Source organism: Polypterus senegalus, chromosome 8 (genome assembly GCF_016835505.1).
Source record: "Polypterus senegalus isolate Bchr_013 chromosome 8, ASM1683550v1, whole genome shotgun sequence".
Taxonomy (NCBI): Eukaryota; Metazoa; Chordata; class Cladistia; order Polypteriformes; family Polypteridae; genus Polypterus; species Polypterus senegalus.
Genome location: NC_053161.1, coordinates 41,791,448 through 41,815,087, shown reverse-complemented (window position 1 = coordinate 41,815,087; position 23,640 = coordinate 41,791,448). Strand labels below are relative to the sequence as shown.

The window sequence follows — 23,640 nt, the reverse complement described above, 5'->3', positions numbered from 1 at the left end:
TGCATTCATATTAAATAAGGCCAAGCGTACAACTGTTTTGTAGGTTTTTTTTGGTGATATCTGCATAGTAGTAGCACAATGCTGCCCATGAAGACATTCTTACGTCTGCTTCACCAGCCATTGATTCATCAGCCTTAGGCCTCATTGCACTCTTTCTTTACCATTAACATGCTTCCCATAATAATGTGAAACATGGCGCACTGCCATCTTTTTATTGAACCTTAAGTCTACACTTTTCACTTTCTTTTTCTCCCCGTGTCAAAAGCAATCATTAGTGTTTAATTTTTAAGTGTTTGTCTGAATTTTAGTATTTTGATGAAAATCTAAATGGAATTAAAATCTTCATTTTCTGATTTTTCTGGCAGGTGGCATATTTGGCTGTGTCATGATGGCAAGTTTCTAAGTTTAAGCAAAAGTAGTTCTTCCAAATTTTAGAGAATGAATAGGATTCTTCCATCTGAGTAAATTAAGATAATGAGCAAGTATTGTAGCTTAAAATATTGCTCTGGAAAAGGCTGTCAGGGGATTTGGAGTACTAATAATAAAATGCAAATCATGCTTTGGTGTTTTTGTATAATCTTCTTAATCTCTTGTTTTTGGAGGTAAATACCTAAAAATTTAAGAGGACTTGTGAAAAGCATTGGTGATAATGGATTGCCGTGTTCATTATCATCAATGCTGATATAAATATATGAATATTCTGAACGATCTTGCATAATTTAGTGCTGACTGAATTGTTAATCCCTGCAGTTGCAATTTGAAATTTCTGCTAATATGTTTGTTCAGCTAAAAATTTATTATCCTTTTGTCTGTTTTTATATTGAGTCTGGTCAGACTTTAGAATTAGGTCTCAGTAGTAGGAATGCCCTCCTAGTTTTTTTTATACAAAGCATGACATTTTTACTCTTTATGAACACATCTCTTTAGAAACACCTGTCCCCCATGGTTTTACATTTGGTACGAGGGACAACAAGAGACAACTGACCAGAAGATCTAAGCACTCTGGATGGCTGGTGTAAAACACACAATTCAGATAAATAGGCAGGAGCGAGCCCATGTAAAGATTTAAAAACTAGCAGCAAGATTTTAAAATCAATTCGAAAACTGACAGGCAGCAAGTGTAAAGAAGCTAAAATAGGAGAAACAGAGTCATACTTCCTTGCCCCAACCAGAAAGTGACAGGCAGCATTTTTTGTCCAGCTGTAACCTGTGTATCAGAGATTTGCTAATCGGCTTGATCTTACCTAATAGACAAACGTTGGAAAAAGCAACTCTTGACTACAGAATTTACTTGTTTCTCAAAATAGAGGTTACTGTCAAAGACAACACCAAGATTGCAGACTTGAGGTTTGGAAAAGACAGAGAAAGAGCCAAGAAGTCCAAGACCAATTTGGGCTTTAGCTGGTGGACCCACTATAAGCACCTCCATTTTATTTTGATTTAGATCAAGAAAACTATTAGCCATCCATGATCTTAGTTCAGATAGACAGTTATGGAGTTGATTTGTTGCAGAGTTGCAGACTGGAATATAAACTTGAGTATCATCAGCATAGCAGTGAAAAGAAATGTTAAATTTCCAAAAAATCGCTCCAATTGGGTGAAGGTATATAGAGAATAAAATAGGACCCAAAATGGATCCCTGAGGAACACCATATTTAGGAGGAGCAGTAGATGAAAAAGAGGAATTTAAAGTCACTGAAAAGTGTCTACTAGTTAGATATGACCTGAACCAGTTAAGAGCAGCCCCTTTAATCCCAACAAGGTGTTCGAGCCGCATCAACAATATTTCATGGTCAATGGTGTCAAAGTTGACGGACAGGTCAAGGAGGACAAGGACTGCCGCATCACCTGAGTCAGTAATAAGAGAGATGTCGTTGAACACTTTCAGGAGTGCCGTTTCAACACCATGATAACGCCTAAAACCAGATTGGTAGGTCTTAAATAAATTATTGGTGTTAAGGTGATTGACCAATTGATTATAAATAATTTTTTCTAGAATTGTAGCCAGAAATGGCAGCTGGGAAATTGGACGAAAGCTTTTTTAGATGGGGACATACTGCAGCATGTTTAAACAATGAGGGCAAAACCCCCGAACTAATAGAATCATTTATAATGTCTAGTAAAGATGGGCCCAACACATCAAAGGCTTCCACTAAGAGACGTGGTGGTACAATATCGAGGGGGCTGGAAGCTGGTTTAAGGGTGTCAATAGTTCTTTTTAGCAGTGAAAGTGAGACTTGATCAAAGGAATCTAGAACAATGTCATGATTAACAGTAGGAAGTTCATAGCCAGTTTGAACAATGCCATGACGGATAGTATCAATTTTGCTGACAAAGAATGATAGAAACTACTCACATGAATGAACAGTGCTATTTAATCCCATCATAGAATGAGGGTGAATGGCCACATTAATTGAATTAAATAAAACCCTAGGATTGTTTGAATGGCGGGAAATCGGCAAAGAAGTCATGTTTCGATTTCTTAACTTCAGCCTGGAAATTGAAAAGAGAAGTCCTGAAAATCTGTTTAGAGATAGTCAGTCCATCTTTTTTCCAACGCCATTCAGCAGTTCGACAGGCGCGGCGCAGTGATCACGTAGTTTCATTTAGCCAGGGAGCAGGTCTTCCCTTATTACTGCTTATCTTGAGCGGAGCAATTGAGTCTAAAACCGTTTTACAAGAAGAATTAAATATTAAGACAGAATCATCGATACCATTATTTTGGACATGCACATCAAGACTAGAGAAAATGGTTGGATGAATTTAAAAAGCCCGAGCAGCGTGGTGGACGGCTATTAGTTGGGAGATCAACAGTAATATGCAGATCCATCATTACAGAAAAGTGATCAGTGAAAGAAACATCACATAAATCAATATTATTCAATGAAATATCACGAGTAAGAACAAGATCAAGGGTGTGACTGAGAGAGTGAGTTGGCATATTAATATACTGTATAAAATCAAATGAGTCCAATAGTGATAAAAAGTCTTTGACCAAAGGTTTCGATTGACAACAAACGTGAATGTTGAAATCACCAACAATAAATACTTTGTCATGGGAGAGGGTGATATCAGCCAGGAGATCAGAGAATTAATGCTTTCTGTTTCAGTTTGTTTTAATGTTCACTTTACAGCTTCTCTTTTTAAACGCCATTATATTTTGGGTGCAGTGACGTGTGGGGAGGTTCATGTCTGTTGAGGTACTGACTCCTTTAGAGTCAGATTTACAAATATATGAATCCAAAAGAGTAGCTTACTCACTATTCAATTGGCAGCATGCACATTTACTGCTGGTTATGTTTCATATCTCATCAGCATTATTTATACACACATAGGTAAGGTACATATTGGCTAAGAAAGAACGTTACATAGAGAGTGAAGAGAGTGCATTTGCTCTGCACCCTTCCATGTGTTCTAAATTTCAGTTCTACAATTCATACTCATTCAATACAAATGAAAGTATAGAGTGGTGTACAAAAAAAAAACAGATTTCAATTTTGACCTTAATTGAAATATTTGGCTGTTTTTAAAAGCTTTCAATTCTGATTCTTTAATCAATTTAATACAGACTGTTTAACAAAAGAATATTTTATTTAAGGTGAAAATGTAGTTTTTAAATATTGGGTTGTTTTTTTTCTTAGTCTGACCCTATTTTTTATAAAATTGAAAACTCTTAATAGTCTTACCTTTATTTGTAAATGAAGTCCATGTGCCTATTCTTCTCCACGAAAATCTCTGTCACTTTCTTGTAAGAGTCATCCTTATTTTCATATATTTTTAAAAGACTCTCAGCCTCAAAGGAGGTTATCACCAAGGAGGAAAGTCGTCCTAGATCTGTACTATTCCTACTGTGTGTTTTCAGTATTTTCAATGCAGAGAATGTCCTTTCCACAGATGCCATTGTAGCTGGTACAGTGAGCACCAGCAGAAGTAACTTTGTCGCCTCAGGAACAGTCTGCATCAGATCCTTCTGAACCAAAAAGCTGAGAAGCTGTCCAAGATATTTACATTCATTCCTTACTGTTTGTCAGCTGTACAATCAAATGGGATCAGCCTTTAGACTAACAAAGTCAAAGAACCTTGCATATTCTGACAGGCTCTGCAGTTTGGTGTCATCAAAATTTTGTGACATTTTATTAAATTTTGCACAATCAACCAAACCAAGGAAAGCTAGCTCACCAAAATGGTCAAAACTAGCTTTCATTTGAACACTGATGTTATCCAGAATGTTAAAAAAAAAAAACACATTTGTTTACTTCCACTATCTGTCAGGCCAAGTGTGGTGCACTTCTGCTCAAATCCCTCATAGAATGTGTCAAACTCCTGTCTCAAGTGTTCAACAACTCCAATTGTGTCGCGGATTTGCGCAGAACAATATCCAATGTCCATGACTTTGTTTTGCAGCAATCTATAATGTGCTTCGGTTTGACTGAAAATGCCCTCATATACCATAAATAAAAAACACGTTGATGCTTTTGACAGCCACCGATCATATTCAGCAGCCATCATTAGAGTGTCATTATCCTATCAGGATTTTCACTCATAATACAAAAATCAGATCAGGGTTAGGGTCAGATCAGATTGATACATGCTTATTGTCTGCAACAGCCAAGAGTTTGAGAACCATCTTGTGGGCGCTGCCCTTGGTAAACATCGCTTTACAACATCATACATCATCCAGTAAGTGGGTGCTCTTTGTAGACTTACTCAAAATTGTCCCTAGTCCCTCAACTGTTTTTTTTAAAAAAAAAAAAAAAGTTCTACACTCAAGCATGTATTTTGCTGAATGTAACAGCACAAAGTTCAATTTGTGTGCATAATAGTGAGTAAACATGTCCTTGGGCACCTTTTTTTTAATTTTGTCCTGCACCCCATTAAGCTCTGATGCCATCACAGAAGCTCAGTCATACGTCTGAGCTACTAGTTTTTCAAAACAGTTGTATTTCTCCAACACTCCCAAGACATACTTAGTTCAGCAGGGATTGTCTATCTTCACTCAAATCATCAAATCCCAAAAACACCTCCTTCACTTTTAGCCACATTGCGCAAACTGACAGAGATCCGGGCTTTGTTTGTGACATCCATTGTCTCATCTACTTTTACAGCAACAAATAGAGCTGCATTAACCTCTTTTTTAATATAATTTCTAATCACATCACTGAATGATTGAATTAAATCGTTCTCTATTCTGTTTGACAAGCCAAAAAACACAGTGGATGTCTCCAAATGTCTAGCTATCCTTTCATCTTTCCCAGCAAAAGCATGTAATAGCTCTACATAGCTGCCACGATTAGAAGAGCTTCTACTCTCATCATTATCACGAAATGCCACCTCCTGTTTGGCTAGGAAGCAGGATGCATTAATTAGGTCTTTTTAAAATCTTTCGTGTTTTCTTTTACCTTAGCATTGTGGATGCTAATATTTAGTGTCTGCTGTTCTTTCAAGGCCAAATCGATCCTTGTGGTTCCAAATGTTTTTAAAGTAGTTGGGCTTTGAATGTGAGTAGTCAATCTTTCATATTTGTTGAGGAATTTTGATACATCGTCCATATTACAGTATTCCATGTTAGTCCTAACATTGAGTTGAGAACAAAAAGCACAGAAAGCAGTAAAGGCTGTTTCTTGTAGGACAGCTACAGTCTTTTCAGGTGTATCACTCCATTTGAAAAAAGCGAGTTGTCTTTTGTTCTTTAGTTTGAAGCAAATCTTTTAGCTCCAGCATTGGTCTGTTATTTATCACTTCCTGTTTTGATTGAAAGTCCAGTTTTGAGAATTTTTTAAGCTTAGATATATAAGCTTCCATTTTGGCAGTCAGTTGGAACAAAAAATTAAAACAAACGGACCACTGCAGTGCACTTGACTTCCTGATATCCCTAACTTATTGGCGCCTAGAGCGCCTGCATAGAAGAACAGCAGCAGCAAGAACCTGTTTGGCTCATATCCTCCCCCTTCAGTGTGGCACGGTACTATCTGCCTCACCTTGTGCCCTTTCACTGTGGTTTTATGTCCGATCAGTAAGACTAAATATGTCACACACATTCATTAAAGATATTAGCCAGACTGTGGAAAATCAGGGTGCATAATAAACATGTCTGCAGACATTATGTTGGCGACATACCGAGAGACAGCAGCAGGCACGCGGCAATTGCATACATTACCCATGTGTGTGAGGGATAGTGCAGTCCGAGGTGAGGCTCGTCGCTGCCACATCTCGTGTTTCTCCTATATATTTGAACAGGAAATCCGCAAATTCAGTGATTTTGACTATAAAAATGATAAATATTATTGGAATCATACAGAAAATAAATTTATAGCACAGACCAGTGGAGAAATGTGTTTTATGTCATCATTATTAGTTTGTTTACTTTTCATGATGACATTTGCCTCTCCTGTCTGCACATCCCTGTTTGGGTGAAGGCTCTGCCACACTTATAAATACTGATGTTATTTTAGAGTGTCAAAACACGTAGAAATGTTCATGATTTTTTTTTTTTTTTTTTTTGCAGCATTGGTTTATTTTATCCACTAGATTGTAGCAGAACGCTAACCTGAGAGTTATTCAGGCTTAAGACTGTAAAGCTGATCATTCCTATCACCCCAAGTCTGACTCGGGAGTTGGGGAGCCGTAATTGCATAGAATTCCAAGCTATGTTCAGAATTAATGCCACAGAAGTTAAATTGGGGCTAGTATTTTTTCAATCTAATTATGTTAGATTTTTGTGGAAATCGGGTTTGCAATATATGCTTTTCCTCTTCTTTTGGCTGCTCCCGTTAGGGGTTGCCACAGCGGATCTTCTTTTTTCATTCATTTCTGTCTTAGCCCTCTAAATTATGAATGGAAGTTTTGCATATTTTTAAAGAAACCTGTGAAAATTATGGGAAAGTGAGTCACAAATTAAATCAGTACTTATTTAGAATAAGGGAGAAAGAACATGGAAAAATGAAATTGTCTCAACATGTATTTTTTTTTATTTATTTTTATTTGGAAAAATGGAATGCAAATTCTGTAGAACTTCAAAATCTTAGCTTGTTTCCTTGTGACTTTGTGCAAAATGGTAGTAAATGTTTTTTTCTTTTCTTTCCTACACATCTCAAAATAATGAAATTCTGCAGAATATCCAACAAGTACTTTATTTATATGGGTCTCTATGTGTTTTTAATTTGCAAGTCAGGTACATTCCTTCTTTCCTGGACATGCTACAGCCTTGTTTAAAAAATATACAAAATTAATTTACTCAAGAACTTGTACAATAAACCATTAAAGATATACTGCTATTAGAATAATAAATATAGTTACCTTTAACTACCATACAGTATAAAAACATATTAGAATGCTATCTTTCTTTGGTCTAAGTTTAACATGTATCTGTTCTAAGTTTTTAAAATAAATCTGTTCTAACTCTTAACTACATGCAAGTACACTTGTTTAGGGATCTTTACATTTATCCTCCTTTTCGGTATCTAGGAAGTGTACAGTGTTCAGAAGCGAGGCATATAACATGAAGCTAAAATTTTGAACTTTGAGTAATTTCAATTGAACAAGCAATTATTTATATTTAGCAGTAAATCCTTGTTTTGGAGACCCTTTCAAATTAAAGAAATGCAAAGGTTTATCTTGGAGATAATTTATTCTTTGGTATTTATAAGTTCTGCTGTTTATAGCACACGATGTGTAACTTTTGTAGTTCTAAGCATTTTTTTTTTCTTTCCACAGTTTCTAAATGTCTAACACTACTTATTGAGATTCATCCTGTCAATAACACCAAAGTTTTGAAAGCTGTGGACAAACATGTACGAGTGCAGGTAATTATTTTTATATTTTGTGGTCCTGAAAGTATTTCTGGTAGTCCGTGCCTTCATTTTATTAAAGCATAATTTAATAGATATTTGACATTTAAATAATTCAAGTAAATTCAGATTTTTGTATTCAATGCATATTCTTAAAGCATTATTCTCAAAAGAGCACTTACACTGACTTATTAGTATAAAAGGTAAGAAAAAAAAACAAATTATTGCCAAAATTGTACGATCAATTTTCATGAGAATTGAGTCGCATGTAAATTTAAATGATCTTAAATTTTTGTGGCCAGTTGCACTATATTGAACTTTCTATGATTTTGCCATAAATGGAAAATTATTTTGCTGGTAGTTGGTGACACAAAAAAAAACAAAAAACTTCACCATGGACCTGAATAGATCATTCATGAGATACACTATTCCTAGGATACTGAATTAAAAAAGGTTCAATGGTTGAAATGCCAGGAATACCCCAGTGTTTAAAGGAAGACACAAACTGGTGTGTTGGAATTAAAACATTTTTTATGTGAGGTGTGCCAAAGTAGTAAAGTATGTTAAAATTATACCTAACTTTTGCCAGGAGCCACTGTAGAGACTTAAGAGTGAACAGGGCAAAAATAGGCACACTTCTTGTCTTAAGAATGAATCCTATAGAAGCATTTTAAATGTACTTAATTTTATCATTTATTTTTTAATCATACATACAGTATATGCTGTATCAAATCCTGCAGAGTACGGTGTAATGACTCAAACTAAATATGAGAGCATTGTACTGTATTAACACAGTGTTTATCATAAAAGTGGATGTAAGTCACACAAAGTAGCAAAATGTTTCCTTAAGATAAAAGCAGAAGCTTTTTGAGTACAGCAGGACTTGCTTCATATATTTCCAATTTTTTTTGTTTAAATCAATTTTATTTCTTTTCTAGTTTCTATATCCTGAGTATGAAAACAAATGTATACTTGAAAGTCATTTGCTGCTTATTTCAGAAGACAGGTGTAAGTATTGTAGTTTTATCTAATTAGTTATGTTGTAAAAAAATCTAACTTAATAACAATTCTTTGCATTTATATAGTACTTTTCTCACTACTCAAAGTGCTCAGCAATTGCAGGTTAAGGGCCTTGCTCAAGGGCCCAATAGAGCAGAGTCCTTTTTGGCATTTACGGGATTCGAACTGGCAACCTTCCGATTCCCAGTGCAGATCCTTAGCCTCAGAGTCACCACTCCTTCCTTCCTCCCTTCCTTACTATGGTGTGACCTCCCAACATTTTGAGAGTGAACATTTCGATAAGAGTGCTGCTTTATTTGGACGTCTTTAGTATATAAGCTTTAAATGCTTCGATGACATGATAATATCAGTGAGGCAGTTGTTTAACCAATTGACTCCTATTTTGACTGTAAAAAAAGAAAAAATCTATGGTGAGCTGCAAAATGAGTTATAGCTTGTATATTTCTTCTACTGTATAAAGTTTCCTATTTGAGACTTCTGCTTTATTGCAGGACTGAACTCTTCTCTCTTAACCTATAGTAAATATTGTTCTTATTTGTTTTTTAATTTTTGGAAATTTGTTAGTTAACACTTTAGTGTTTTGTTAAACATTATTATTTTTGCATTGATGATAAGCTAAAGATAGTTTAACTTGATGCTGACATATGTCTGTCTTTTATAATTATCCCAATGAAGTCATAATTGTAATGTCCCTATGGTCTCTATTTTGTCTTATTTTAAAAGTAATTTAATAATAGCACAGTATGTTTATCCAAAAATTTGAAATCTGGTATGAAAATGCTCCTCCTTGAACCGTCACCTTATCGTGGTGGAGGGGTTTGCGTGTCCCAATGATCCTAGGAGCTATGTTGTCCGGGGCTTTATGCCCCTGGTAGGGCCACCCAAGGCAAACTGGTCCTAGGTGAGGGATGAGACAAAGAGCGGTTCAACAAACCTCCAATGAAGAGCAAAAACTTTGGACGACGCTTTCCCTTGCCCGACGCTGGTCACCGGGCCCCTCTGGAGCCAGGCCTGGAGGTGGGGCTCGATGGCGAGCGCCTGGTGGCCGGGCCTGCACCCATGGGGCTCGGCGGGCACAGCCCGAAGAGGTAACGTGGGTCCTCCTCCCCATGGGCTCACCACCTATGGGAGGGGCCAAGGAGGTTGGGTGCAGTGTGAGTTGGGTGGTGGCGGCGGGACCTTGGCGGTCTGATCCTCGGCTACAGAAACTGGCTCTTGGGACGTGGAATGTCACCTCTCTGAAGGGGAAGGAGCCTGAGCTAGTGCGCGAGGTCGAGAGGTTCCGGCTAGATATAGTCGGACTCACCTCGACGCACAGCTTGGACTCTGGAACCAATCTTCTTGAGAGGGGCTGGACTCTCTACCACTCTGGAGTTGCCCCGGTGAGAGGCCGAGCAGGTGTGGGCATACTTATTGCCCCCACTGGAGCCTGTGCATTGGGGTTTACCCCGTGGGCGAGAGGGTGGCCTCCCTCCGCCGGGTGGGGGAAGGGTCCTGACTGTTGTTTGTGCGTATGCGAACAGCAGTTTGGAGTATCCACCCTTTTGGAGTCTCTGGAGGGTTGCTAGAGGGCATACCTTCTGGGATTCCCTCGCTTTGCTGGGAGACTTCAATGCTCACGTGGGCAATGACAGTGAGACCTGGAAGGGCGTGATTGGGAGGAATGGCCCCGATCTGAACCCGCGGTGTTTTGTTATTGGACTTCTGTGCTCGTCATGGATTGTCCATAACGAACACCATGTTCAAGCATAAGGGTGTTCATATGTGCACTTGGCACCAGGACACCCTAGGCCTCAGGTCGATGATCGACTTTGTGGTCGTGGTCGCCGGACTTGCGCCATATGTCTTGGACACTCGGGTGAAGAGAGGGGCGGAGCTGTCAACTGATCACCACCTGGTGGTGAGTTGGCTTCGATGGTGGGGAAGATGCCGGTCAGACCTGGTAGGCCCAAAGCGTGTTGTGAGGGTCTGCTGGGAACGGCTGGCAGAGTCCCCTGTCAGAAGTAGCTTCAACTCCCACCTCCGCAGAACTTCAACCACGCCCCGAGGGAGGTGGGGACATTGAGTCCGAATGGGCCATGTTCCGTGCCTCTATTGTTGAGGCGGCTGACCGGAGCTGTGGCCGCAAGGTGGTCGGTGCCTGTCGTGGCGGCAATCCCCAACCCGTTGGTGGACACCGCGTGAGGGATGCCGTCAAGCTGAAGAAGGAGTCCTATAGGACTTTTTGTCCTGTGGGTCTCTGGAGGCAGCTGATAGGTACCGCAGGCCAAGCGAACGCTGCTTCGTTGTTGCTGAGGCAAAACTCGGGCATGGGAGGAGTTTGGAGAGGCCATGGAGAACGACTTTGGACGGCTTCGAGGAGATTCTGGTCCACCGTCCGGCGTCTCAGGAGGGGAAGCAGTGCAGTGTCAACACCGTATATGGTGGGGATGGTGCGCTGCTGACCTCACTGACGCTGTGGGTCGGTGGGAGGAGTACTTCAAGACCTCCTCAATCCCACTAACATGCCTTCCATGAGGAAGCAGAGCCTGGGGACTCTGAGGTGGGCTCTCCCATCTCTGGGACTGAAGTCACCGAGGTGGTCAAAAACTCCTTGGTGGCAGGGCCCCGGGTGGATGAGATACCGAGTTCCTTAAGGCTCTGGATGTTGTAGGACTGTCTTGGTTGACACGCCTCTGCAACATCGCATGGACATCGGGACAGTGCCTCTGGATTGGCAGACCGGGGTGGTGGTCCCCTCTTTAAAAAGGGGGACCGGAGGGTGTGTTCCAACTATAGAGGGATCACACTCCTCAGCCTCCCTGGAAAAGTCTATTCGGGGTTCTGGAGAGGAGGGTCCGCCGGATAGTCAACCTCGGATTCAGGAGGAACAGTGTGGTTTTCGCCCTGGTCGCGGAACAGTGGACCAGCTCTTCACCCTTAGCAGAGTCCTGGAGGGTGCATGGGAGTTTGCCCGACCGGTCTACATGTGTTTTGTGGACTTGGAAAAGGCATTCGACCGTGTCCCTCGGGAATCCTGTGGGGGTGCTCGGGAGTATGGGGTACCGGACCCCTGATAAGAGCTGTTCGGTCTCTGTACAACCGTGTCAGAGCTTGGTCCGCATTGCCGCAGTAAGTCGAGCCCGCTTCCAGTGAGAGTTGGACTCCGCCAGGGCTGCCCTTTGTCACCGATTCTGTTCATAACTTTTATGGACAGAATTTCTAGGCGCAGCCAGGGTGTTGAAGGGGTCCGGTTTGGTGGACTCAGGATTGGGTCACTGCTTTTGCAGATGATGTTGGCCTGTTTGCTTCATCAAGCCGTGATCTTCAGCTCTCTGGATCGGTTCGCAGCTGAGTGTGAAGCGGCTGGGATGAGAATCAGCACCTCCAAATCCGAGAGCATGGTCCTCAGCCGGAAAAGGGTGGAGTGCCCTCTCAGGGTTGGGGGAGAGATCCTGCCCCAAGTGGAGGAGTTCAAGTATCTCGGGTCTTGTTCACGAGTGAGGGAAGAATGGAGCGTGAGATCGACAGGCGGATCGGTGCGGCATCCGCAGTGATGCGGGCTCTGCATCGGTCTGTCGTGGTGAAAAAGGAGCTGAGCCGTAAGGCAAAGCTCTCAATTTACCAGTCGATCTACGCTCCTACCCTCACCTATGGTCATGAGCTATGGGTAGTGACCGAAAGAACGAGATCGCGAATACAAGCGGTTGAAATGAGTTTCCTCCGCAGGGTGTCTGGGCTTTCCCTTAAAGATAGGGTGAGAAGCTCAGTCATCCGGGAGGGGCTCAGAGTAGAGCCGCTGCTCCTCCGCATCGAGAGGAGTCAGATGAGGTGGCTCGGGCATCTGATCAGGATGCCTCCTGGACGCCTCCCTGGTGAGGTGTTCCGGCACGCCCAACCGGGAGGAGGCCCCGGGGAAGACCCAGGACACGCTGGAGGGACTATGTCTCCCGGCTGGCCTGGGAACGCCTTGGGATTCTCCCGGAAGAGCTGGAAGAAGTGGCCGGGAGAGGGAAGTCTGGGCCTCTCTGCTTAAGCTGCTGCCCCGCGACCCGACCTCGGATAAGCGGAAGAGGATGGATGGATGGATGGATGGATGGTATGAAAATGACTCAGACCTTTAAGTGCCTTGTTTCAACAGAATAATTTTTATAAAAGTGTAGTGCCCACAAGCCATATTTGTTGTTCATGGTTTGTTTATTAATGTGCCTATTCCATTTTCAGATAAAAGTGGTTAGTGGAGCTTTTTTTTGAGTCTTTGTCTGTGCACATTCATTTGAAATGGGGAGTAAAACGATAATGACAATTGTTTCATTTTGGCAATCATCATTGAAATTTTAAATTGTATGTATTTGAATTTAATAAATAGCATTCTTTAAACATCTATCAATGTTTACTTGAATTTTTCTCTGCATAATCTGTTTTTCTACAAAATCTCAAACACGTTGATATTAAATTTATAGGTCAGATCAAAGTGGCCAGTATTGATGTTTGTGGGCGAATGTGCCTTGGATTGAATTGACCTCACTCTCTCAAGAGTAGGTCACTTGCCCTGTGCCTAGTATGACTGACATCAGTTCTGCCTCCGGTGGTCTTTGTTATACTTATGTGTCCTGTAATTGTCCTTTCGTTTTTTGATTAATTGTGAAAGTAAATGTAAATGTGAGGATGATATTTTTTTTTAATTTGTCCAGTGTTGCAATTTCTTAGGCTTAGATTTGTCTGATTATAGATGTGAACAACACTGAAGCACCATAAGGAACAATTCTGCCCACCCCCTTCACTCTCTACACCTCAGACTATTAGTATAACACCAGGTTGTGTCACTTACTGAAATTTTCTGATTTTGCAATAATGAGCTGCATTGACAAGGGGGATGAAATAGAGTATACGAGTCGGGGGGAGAATTTTGGTTCTTGGTGCAGAAAGAAGGAAAGAAACTGTTAAAATATTCTTTTTCATATACAGTACACCCCCAGAATTTGCAGGGGTTACGTTCCAAGAGCACCCGGGAATTGTGGAAAAACGCAAATTTTGGATGTGCTTAAAAAATGCCTATTTTTATAGTTTAAACCCTAATTATACCCCCAAAACACTTTCATTTCATTTCAAACTCAGCTTAATACATTACCTAAAAAAAGAATGTAAAGGTAAACCTGTATACTTTACAGTACTGTACTGGTATGTCTCCTGCAGTGCTAGAATGTAAAATACTGATGTTACCACTATATGTACTATAACTCATGCAAGCGCGTTTTCATTGCCAGAAACCTTAAGGTGCAGGGAGTTTCGGTGGCATCTTAGGGCTTTAAGAAGAACAAAACGGAAAATACAAGAACACTCAGCTGGAGATGTGTAACAGGGCAGCAGTCAATCAGCAGCAAGGAGAAATGGATAACGCTGTAGCAGTTCAGTGCCGCTAAGATTCACACCATCGAGAAGACGGTGATTTATTTATTTTTATGGTGGAGATTCCAGAGACACACCCAGCCTTGGCCCAAACCGTATGCACTCACAGAGACAAAAACAAAGCAAACCGGTAATCAAACAGCAAATAAAGAATGTAATGGAAACAACGATACCACCCCTATTCCCCTTACGCCGATTACACATTCAATATAACAAATCACAAACAAAACACACACAGTAAAGTCCATAGAAAACTGCAGCGGATCAAATGTAATGATGAAAATAGATAGTCCAGAGATCCGCATGTTGAATGGGAATGTAAAGATAGTCCTACCGGTAGTTCCTGAAATTGTGAAGATGGGTGGACGGGTTCAGGAGCGCGCCTTTCTTCGCAGGATTGCCATGAATCCACTTACAGTTCTTATGTACACAGGCAGCCTTTGGTCAACGGCCCTCTTTTTAAAAGCTGCGCTGACATCCTTTGACCACAACAGCCCCTGTACCCTCAGCAGAAGACCAATCAGAGCCACTGCAGGGACTGCTGGGAGTTGCAGTTTCAAATTATGTAGGCTACTTTCACCATCCCAAGCCGCGTTTTCCTCTACGGTTGCTTCCTGCTCTCTCTACAGTACAGTATTGCCATGAAAAATGCCATAAAAATTGTGGCAGATATTTGCAATTTCCACTAACAATTTTTAGGTTCTAAGGAAAAATCCATGAACTGAGGCCACGAACTCTGAACCGCAACTTTGCGGGGGTCTACTGTACCTGTCCATTGTCTCACATTCATTTACAGAGAAGAGCTAGAACAGCTGACAAAGCCCTCATGGAAAAGTACTCTTCATACAGAGGGTAGTTCTTAATCCAAAATCTTCTTTGAGCCAGATGAATGTTTTGTTTTTATAATTCAGTTTAGCTCTACTGTTTTCTGTGCTGCCTCTCATCAAAATCTGTGTACGGATCCTTGCTGATTTTTATCTTGTTCAAGATGGTCATATTTGTTACAGTTTCAGTTATAACACATGGTCTGTTTTGAAACAACCTTTATTTTGTATATTCTGTAACCTTTGCCTGAATGTGCCCACTTTTGATTTTTTTTCTTTACAGATATTGAACAACTACACATAAGCCTTACTATAGAAGAAGGATACAGAGTTGTAAGCAAGTTCTGTTAATTATTAATATATTTTTTTAATGAGGTAGTTAATTTTCTAGGTTACTATATATTGAAACAAAATTTTACTGAAACATCTAATGCTCCTGATAATTTTGTTTTGATTACATTATTTAGTTCAATTTGAAATGCATCTTTTTCTGATTTTTTTATTTTTTTATCTTAAGGTTTTACAAAACTTGGATTGCATTCCTAAAGACAAAGTGGCAGAAGATTTTTCCTGGGTTCAATGGGATGCACAGACTCAGATGCTGCATCTCCTTTTTTTAAAGGTATTAATCTAGTAAAACTGTAATCTTAACTGAAAGTATAACTTATCTTTAGAAGCATTTAAGGCAACATATTCTAAGTGGTGATTATTTTAATATGTTGTTTATTGACTAAAAATGACTGACATTGAAGTGATATGTACAATTACAGAAATGAGCTTGTATTTGTATTTATTAAATTATTACATTGTTACAATCTACTAACCTAGTAAGGTTTCTTTTTACTTTAATTCAGTTACAGTATGCCTACTCTCTAAACCTCTAGTTAGTCTGGTTTAGAGACTAGGCATAGTGTGATTATTTGGTTGTAACTATTAACTTTTTCTAAAATGATTTTTATGGTATGTCATTAGTACTAGGGTGTTGTACTGTGTTAGCCATTATGAATGTAGTGAGAAGTCTAGCCAAATGACACCTTTTATTGGCTAACTAGAAAGATTACAATATGCAAACTTTCGAGGTAAATCAGGCCCCTTTTTCAGGCATGATGTAATACAGAAACTGGAATTCCTCACTTTAAGTGACACATCTTAGATATAAAAAAGGAATAGACTTGTCCAGGCTAAGATTCATTTAGCAAGAGAGGAGAACAATGTATTGTCATGATCTTTTGATAAGATAACTGTCCAAAAAAGTCTTTTGAAGTATCTGTGTTGTACCTGTTTGTTAAAAAAAGTTAGGCAAAATAACACCTTTTATTGGCTAACTAGAAAGTTTACAATATGCAAGCTTTCTAGTCAACTTTTAGCACGGACATTTCAATGGAGATAACCCAAATATTCTGCCTACTTGTTTTCTGGGCAAAAATAAATCTGAGTAATGTCTCTCTATTATAAAAAAAAATCGGGGAGATATGTGATCTTCTCAGAAGACAATTTGATGTCCCGCGAGAGACACTTTAACATCACGTGAGACAAGGCAGTGAGACAGAAGGACAGCTGCTGTACAGGCTTTTAAATTATCGACGCTCAGCGTGACAAGCAGAACACGCATCTCGGCAGCAGCAGCACAAAGCCAGTAGCTGATCCATCCACTTCTTCTTAGCTTGTGTTCAGCTCCCCCCTTCACAACACGAGCGGGAGAGCATCTCCTTAGCGTCCATTCAGCTCCACCCTTACACAACATGAGCGGGAGAGACGCAAAGTGGCAGGAGCGTAGCATGCCTCTGGGGGGTTGAGCGAAGCAATTGAGAAATGATCATCTCAGAGAGACACTTTGACGACACGCGAGACTAGACATCACAACCTTAGGAAGCAAAATCCGTGAGACGGTGACTTTTGCACGTCACGCCCTACTTACAAACAATATAAAAAGTTCACAGACATCTAACCTAGCAGTTGTTGGAATGCTTTTGGCAGACACACTTCATGTGTTCCCAGCTCTTAAAGCAATGACAATCAGAATACACAGCTCGCCAAGCGGATGACCCGAGCACATCTCCTTAATGCGTGTTCAACCCCAAAACCTTCACAACACTAGCGGCACAGACGTAAAGTGGCAAAAGGACAGCTGCTGTACAGGCTTTTAAATGATTAATGCAAAGCACGACAAGCAGAACACGCAGCTCGCCAGCAGCAGCAGCAACACAGCAGCTGAATCAACTGCATCTCTTTTACGTGCATTCAGCCCCTCCACTTTTCACAATGAGAAAAGTGTTATATGTCCCGCAAGAAAGAGATTTAACCACGCCCGGGGCAGGAAGTAAAGGGCAAATTTTGTTTTTACAAAAGTTTTAAAGTAAAAGTGAAAATAATGCATATGTAACAATTCCCATGAAAATAATAATCTCTTTAAATTGTTTATTCAGTTAACCAAACCCGGGTTTGGGCAAGCGAAGCGAGTTTAGTTAAACATTACATATGAAACCAGATATCTGCCTATGGTTTTAAGTCAAGATATTGTGATGACAATTAGCTATAATCCTTTGAAGAAGCAATGTTCATATTTACCTCATAAACTGGAGCAAGTCAGTTTATAGTAATTCAAAATTTCAAGGTTGAAATTGGAGGAATGATTGGGGAAAGTATAGAGGATTTGAATTATGGTACCAGTCTCTGAGATTTTCTGGTTGAGTAGAATGGTCTATTGAGCATCTTGGCAGCCTACTATTGTTGTACATGCTGAATGCAGAGTTTGGCAAAATTTTCCAGGTGTTTTTGTGTCTCAGATGTCCTTATTGATGAATATTTTCATGTGGCCATCTTAGGTGAACATTTTCACAGCAGCCATGCACAGAACTTTCACACATGTGTACTGTGTACTATTGTGGATGCATTTTTAAACCAAAAAAAAACTTATTATGAGTATTGCTACTGAATATATAACACTGATCCCTGTGCACACACTCATTCATCGCTATGCCACATGGCTAAGTCTTAAAAGAGCAGAGTCAGAAAACACATGAGACCTGTGAAGTAATAATAACAAAAGATTTCTTATTATTTAAAAGCTGTTTCTGTATTCTTGATGAAAATAAAAAGTGTGAAGCATCTACATAAATATATTGGATATAAAAAAAGATGGTCTAGCTGCACTTATGACTGTGACTTCAAAACGAGTCAGTTCTACAATGCTGTGTTGTGAAATGGCCAGTGTGTGCCCTGAATGGATAGATAGACAGATAGATACTTTGTTAATCCTCCAGGGGAAATTCACATACTCCAGCAGCAGCATACTGATAAATACAATATTAATTAAATAGTGATAAAAATGCAGTGCAAGTTAAAAAATGCAAGGTAGGTATAACAGACAATAACATTGTATAATGTTAACGTTTACCCCCCCGGTGGAATTGAAGTGTCGCATAGTGTGGGAGAGGAACGATCTTCTCAGTCTGTCAGTGGAGCAGGACAGTGACGACAGTCTGTCGCTGAGCTGCTCCTCTGTCTGGAGATGATACTGTTCAGTGGATGCAGTGGATTCTCCATTATTTACAGGAACCTGCTCAGAGTCCGTCGCTCTGCCATGGATGTCAAATTGTCCAGCTCTGTGCCTACAATAGAAGCCTGCCTTCCTCACCAGTTTGTCCAGGTGTGAGGCATCTCTCTTCTTTATGCTGCCTCCCCAGCACGCCACCGTATAAAAGAGGGCACTCGCCACAACCGTCTGTTGCAGATGTTGAAGGACACCTTCCTTCTAAGGAAATATAGTCAGCTCAGTTGCACAGAGAATCAGTATTGACCCACCAATCCAATTTATCATCCAGCTGCACTCCCAGGTATTTATAAGTCTGCACCTTCTGCACAGAATCACCTCTGATGATCACGAGGTACAGGAGGGGCCTGGGCCTCCTAATATCCACCACCAGCTCCTTAGTTTTGCTGGCGTTCAGTTGTAGGTGGTTTGAGTCGCACCATTTAACAAAGTCCTTTATTATTAATATTAATATTTATTATTAATATTAATATTGGAACTCTGTGAGTGGAAAGATATAGAATTATTTTAAATTTTTGCCAGTTTTAAATTAAATTGTTGTGGCCAGTTGTATTTTGTTAATGGTTATTGATCTGTCTGCATCTTATGTTGTTTGAGGCATTGTGGCTCATTGGTTAGAACTGCTGCCTCACAGCTTAGATCACATTTTTTTCCAGGTAATTGGTCTAGCATAGTTTTCAAATGTTTCCCTTGCCCTCTGGAACACTTAAAAGACCATTGCACCATTATAATTCCCTCACAAACTGTTCAGTTTCTCATTCCCTATTGATTTCAATAAATGTTGCTGAGTTTGGCAAAGTTCCCGAACATTTCCACAATTTCAATGAATTCATGGCGAGGCATACTCTGAAGGATTCGCTCATCACTGCTTATTAATATAATTTTAAGTGATGACATTTATTTTTCTGATATTCTTATAGACAGCGGTATAATGTTACTTAATGCCTATGTTAAAGTAAATTGTTATGTTGTATTATTATTGGTTTTTTTCTTATTGATGCTGTTGTCTTTTCAGGATAACTGGATTCTAAAGTGTTATCAGTTTTATCCTGATCGTAACTTTGATGTTATGGTAAGTCTTTTATTTTTCAGAATTGCAGTTGCTAAAATGACAGAAACATTAAGATAAAGTAAAATTTTGGGCTAGTATTATTACAAATTTTTGGGTAGAGATTATTAAAAAATATGATTATCTAATCATTTTTCTATATTTAAAGTTTCAGGTACCGCTTGATTTGCCAGTGAAACCCATTTCTAAAGGGAGGTAATATTTTCTTCATCTTACTTATTTCACAATGATGTTTTTTTTTTTGTTTGTTTTTTTTTTTACATAATTAGATTTTTTTGGGCCTTTTCTTCTAAACCCCTCCATTCATCCAATTCAGAGTTTGCCTAGCCCTGTACAATTATTTTGTGTGGCAGCAGCATATTTCAGCGCGAGGCAGCAACCAAACATAAATGAAATATCATTCAAATACAGGGACTTGCACACCCATATATTCTCTAGTAATACTACTACTACTACTACTAATACTACTACTTCTACTACCACCACCACTACTGCTACCATTACTACTACTGCAATTCCTGCTTGCCTAAATTGGAGTATCTAGTCTACCTAACATACAGGTCCTTGTCATTTGGCAGAAAAAAACTCATTCAGACAACATAAATTTCATATTTATTCAGAATCTTTGAGAAAATAGTGGACAGAATATTTTTTTAGGGTGTCAAGCTATTGGGAAAAATATGCTTTTGGGTAATAAATATTAAATAATTACGATATAGCTTGCCATCCAATGTTTAAATTTAGGTTCTTAAAATGTCAAAATTAAGTTTTTAAGGTTTGGGGTCTTGCTGAGATTCTTGGTACTGAAAGATTTATATCACATTTTTTTCTGTCCACAGTTTTACTGCATATTTATCACACGTTCCTAGCATGTTACTATTTTTTTTTCTCCTTTGGTAGTTGGACATGGGCAGCACGGTGGCGCAGTGGTAGTGCTGCTGCCTCGCAGTTAGGAGACCCAGGTTCGCTTCTGAGGTCCTCCCTGCGAGTTTGCATGTTCTCCCTGTGTCTGCGTGGGTTTCCTCCGGGCGCTCCGGATTCCTCCCACAGTCCAAAGGCATGCAGGATAGGTGGATTGGTGATTCTAAAATTGGCCCTAGTGTGTGCTTGCTGTAGTGTGTGTTTGTGTGTGTCCTGTGGTGGGTTGGCACCCTGCCTGGGATTGGTTCCTGCCTTGTGCCCTGTGTTGGCTGGGATTGGCTCCAGCAGACCCCCGTGACCCTGTGTTCGGATTCAGCGGGTTAGAAAATGGATGGATGGATAGTTGGACATTTTAAATGGGGCATTTTAGTATTTTTTTTTGGTGGTCTTGAATTTCAAAAAATAAAGTATTTGTTCATTAATGACTGTCATGGCACTCTTTTATTTTTAGGATGTAGCTGACTGTAATCAAAACTTGATAATATTAGCTATCATAATAAATAGAATTTACCCAAAAACTGTGAGATGCATGAATGTAACATCTTGATGTTAATTGCTTTCCATAGTATTTGAATAAATGTTCCTGAGTTTGTTTGTGTTGAACTGGTTGATAGTGAGCTTTTGGGATTGATTAGTATTGTCCTTATATTTTTATGTGGTATAGATGTTTACTTATGAGCTTCACCACATAACATTTCACACAGTGACATTTTTGGATAATAAATCATTTACTTTATTTATTTACTTTGTAGCTTACAAAACTATAGACTGATGTTAATATAAAAGTAAAATATATGTTGGCTGTATAGTTACTGTAAATAATACAGAATGTAATAAATTCAGTCCGTCATGTTCCAACCCGCTATATCCTAACACAGGGTCACGGGGTCTAATTGCTCTGCTTTATTTAAAAATATCAATTACAGCGCTCATAAAGCATCAACTCTAATATTAAATAACACTGTCACAAGGAATAAAAAAGTTTATGTATGTCTTTTTAAGACAGAACAGCAGTATCACACATTTTGAGAAAGTCTTCAGTTTTTGAATAAAATTAAAGAAATTGATTAGCTAATGTTTACTAGCACACAAATCTCTTTGTAACATTCATCTTTTAATTTGTTACAGTAGTTGCTCCTAGAAAAATTATTGTTATAATTATCATTTAATTTCAAAAGAGATACAATTTAAAGAGATTTAATATGTCAATGTCTACAGATAAAGGGGATTATAAATAATCATTTTCTTTTTTGTTTTCCCCATTCTATAAGTGGCATGGCAAAAGTAGTTATATATACACTACACAGTTTAATTTTAAAAATCTGAAAAAGGTATTAACAAGTCAGTTTAAATATTGTCGAAACCTACAGGAAAATGTTTACTTGGGCTTGATCCCAGTGTAACTTCATTAGTTGAGATCTTTTAATTATCTTCAATTCTTTTGTTTGCTCAGACTTGTTAACTTTGGACATGGATACTGTGAGGAAAATGAGACTGCTGCTACATTGAATCTTCGTGTTTTCACAAGTGGAACAGGTATATCAAAGATATACTTTAATTTGATTACTTTTACATTTTTACATTGCATTTAACACTTTTGTAATTTCTGAGGATATTTCTCCAAAAAAGAATAGAACTAAGAACAGTAATAGTTACGTATGAACCTTTCTCTGACTGTAACCAATAAACAACGGCTCAGCATTTTGGGCCTCTTGTTAGAGAGAAAAAAGGAGCAATAGAAATGTACTAGAAGGAAATCATGGAGCATAATTTCTTGAAATTAATACACATCTTGTATCTGCATGGTATTCTTTAGCAATATGCCCGTATTTGACTGTCAAATGTATTTTTCACTTAACAATTTTAAGGTTAAAATCTCAGGTTTTGGAAATTCATACCTCCCTGCTAGATAAAAATGACACACAGTGTGTGATACACAGTGAAAGAGAAATATTCTGGGACATTAACAGGCACAATTTCATATCACCTACATAGGAAGCTGACAAAACCGCTTATCACACACACATACACACACTGGACTCTTTCATTCAAAACTTTTTAACCAGGAAAACCCAAAAAAGATTAGGCAGCCAAAAGTTTTAAAGGTTCATTTTATTTTTCTGCATTACATTAACTCTCATCATTTCTTTTTAGATTAATGCTTAACCAACCATTTTCCTGCTTTGAAACATTCACTTAATTTGCAAATATCTGATATCCAAATGCAGAATGTTTCTTTAGATATTAAGTCTGTTTTAAGTTTGTTTTAAATATATATGTTGTTTGTTTATATTTCTGCAAAGGGCTAATTCTTTTCTGTTAAGGTTTGAGGTTTATACAGTTATTAGATTGTCTCATTCATTTTTTTTATCATAATTTTGAATAAAAATAATTTGTATCAAATCATGTAACTGAAGTGTGTAATTTGACAATGAAATTATGAGGTACTAGGATGGACTAACTGTTGGCTGACTAAGTAAGCATGATTGACATGATGATTTTTTAAATTTCCATATTCTAAATAAATTTGAAGTTACGCTCCCTCAATGTATTTTGGTGCCAAAACTAAAAAAAAATATTTAAAATATTGGGTACTTGTTTTTGCACAAATTGATAGTTACTTATTTTGCAGTTTATCAGTTTTTTAACTTAGAATGTACTCTAAAGCTTAATGTTGTTTTTTTTATTAGTTAGTAGGAGGCATTTGCACAGATTTGTTTGCATCATAGGATGCAAAGACGTTGTCTATATAAAGATCTCTAAGCAAGTTAATTCCAAATTTTTTCCAGATATTAAAAACTGCTTATGTTTGTGAAGGTTGAAAGAGGTGGTTCTCTTGCAGAGGTGCCACAGATAGAAGCTTCTCCATCTTAAAATGCTTTCTACATTGGTTACAGATTTTAAGTGAGTGGAGCACAATTGGGTTATTAGTGTATTGCCGATAACGTGTGTTTATTGGAGCACAAAGCAAGGAATACAAAGAAGTACTGCAGGATTTTAGCTTTCTCTCCATGTTCATAATAATGATGTCTGTATTTGTAGATTAGTTGTTCAGTTTCTTTAATTGTCAAGAGGTTT

At 38.9% G+C, this 23,640-nt stretch overlaps 1 protein-coding gene across 2 annotated transcripts in view; it reads left to right on the top strand.

Annotated features, from left to right (window-relative positions):
- Positions 1 to 23,640, top strand: part of LOC120533917 (gamma-secretase activating protein) — a 156,685-nt gene that overhangs the window by 29,172 nt on the left and 103,873 nt on the right. For both annotated transcript variants that reach the window (XM_039761032.1, XM_039761030.1), the window contains exons 6-12: positions 7,714 to 7,802; positions 8,726 to 8,795; positions 15,303 to 15,352; positions 15,537 to 15,641; positions 19,588 to 19,644; positions 19,790 to 19,836; positions 22,016 to 22,098. In XM_039761032.1, coding sequence (XP_039616966.1) covers positions 7,714 to 7,802; positions 8,726 to 8,795; positions 15,303 to 15,352; positions 15,537 to 15,641; positions 19,588 to 19,644; positions 19,790 to 19,836; positions 22,016 to 22,098 — 501 coding nt within the window. The remainder of the gene's footprint in view (positions 1 to 7,713; positions 7,803 to 8,725; positions 8,796 to 15,302; positions 15,353 to 15,536; positions 15,642 to 19,587; positions 19,645 to 19,789; positions 19,837 to 22,015; positions 22,099 to 23,640) is intronic.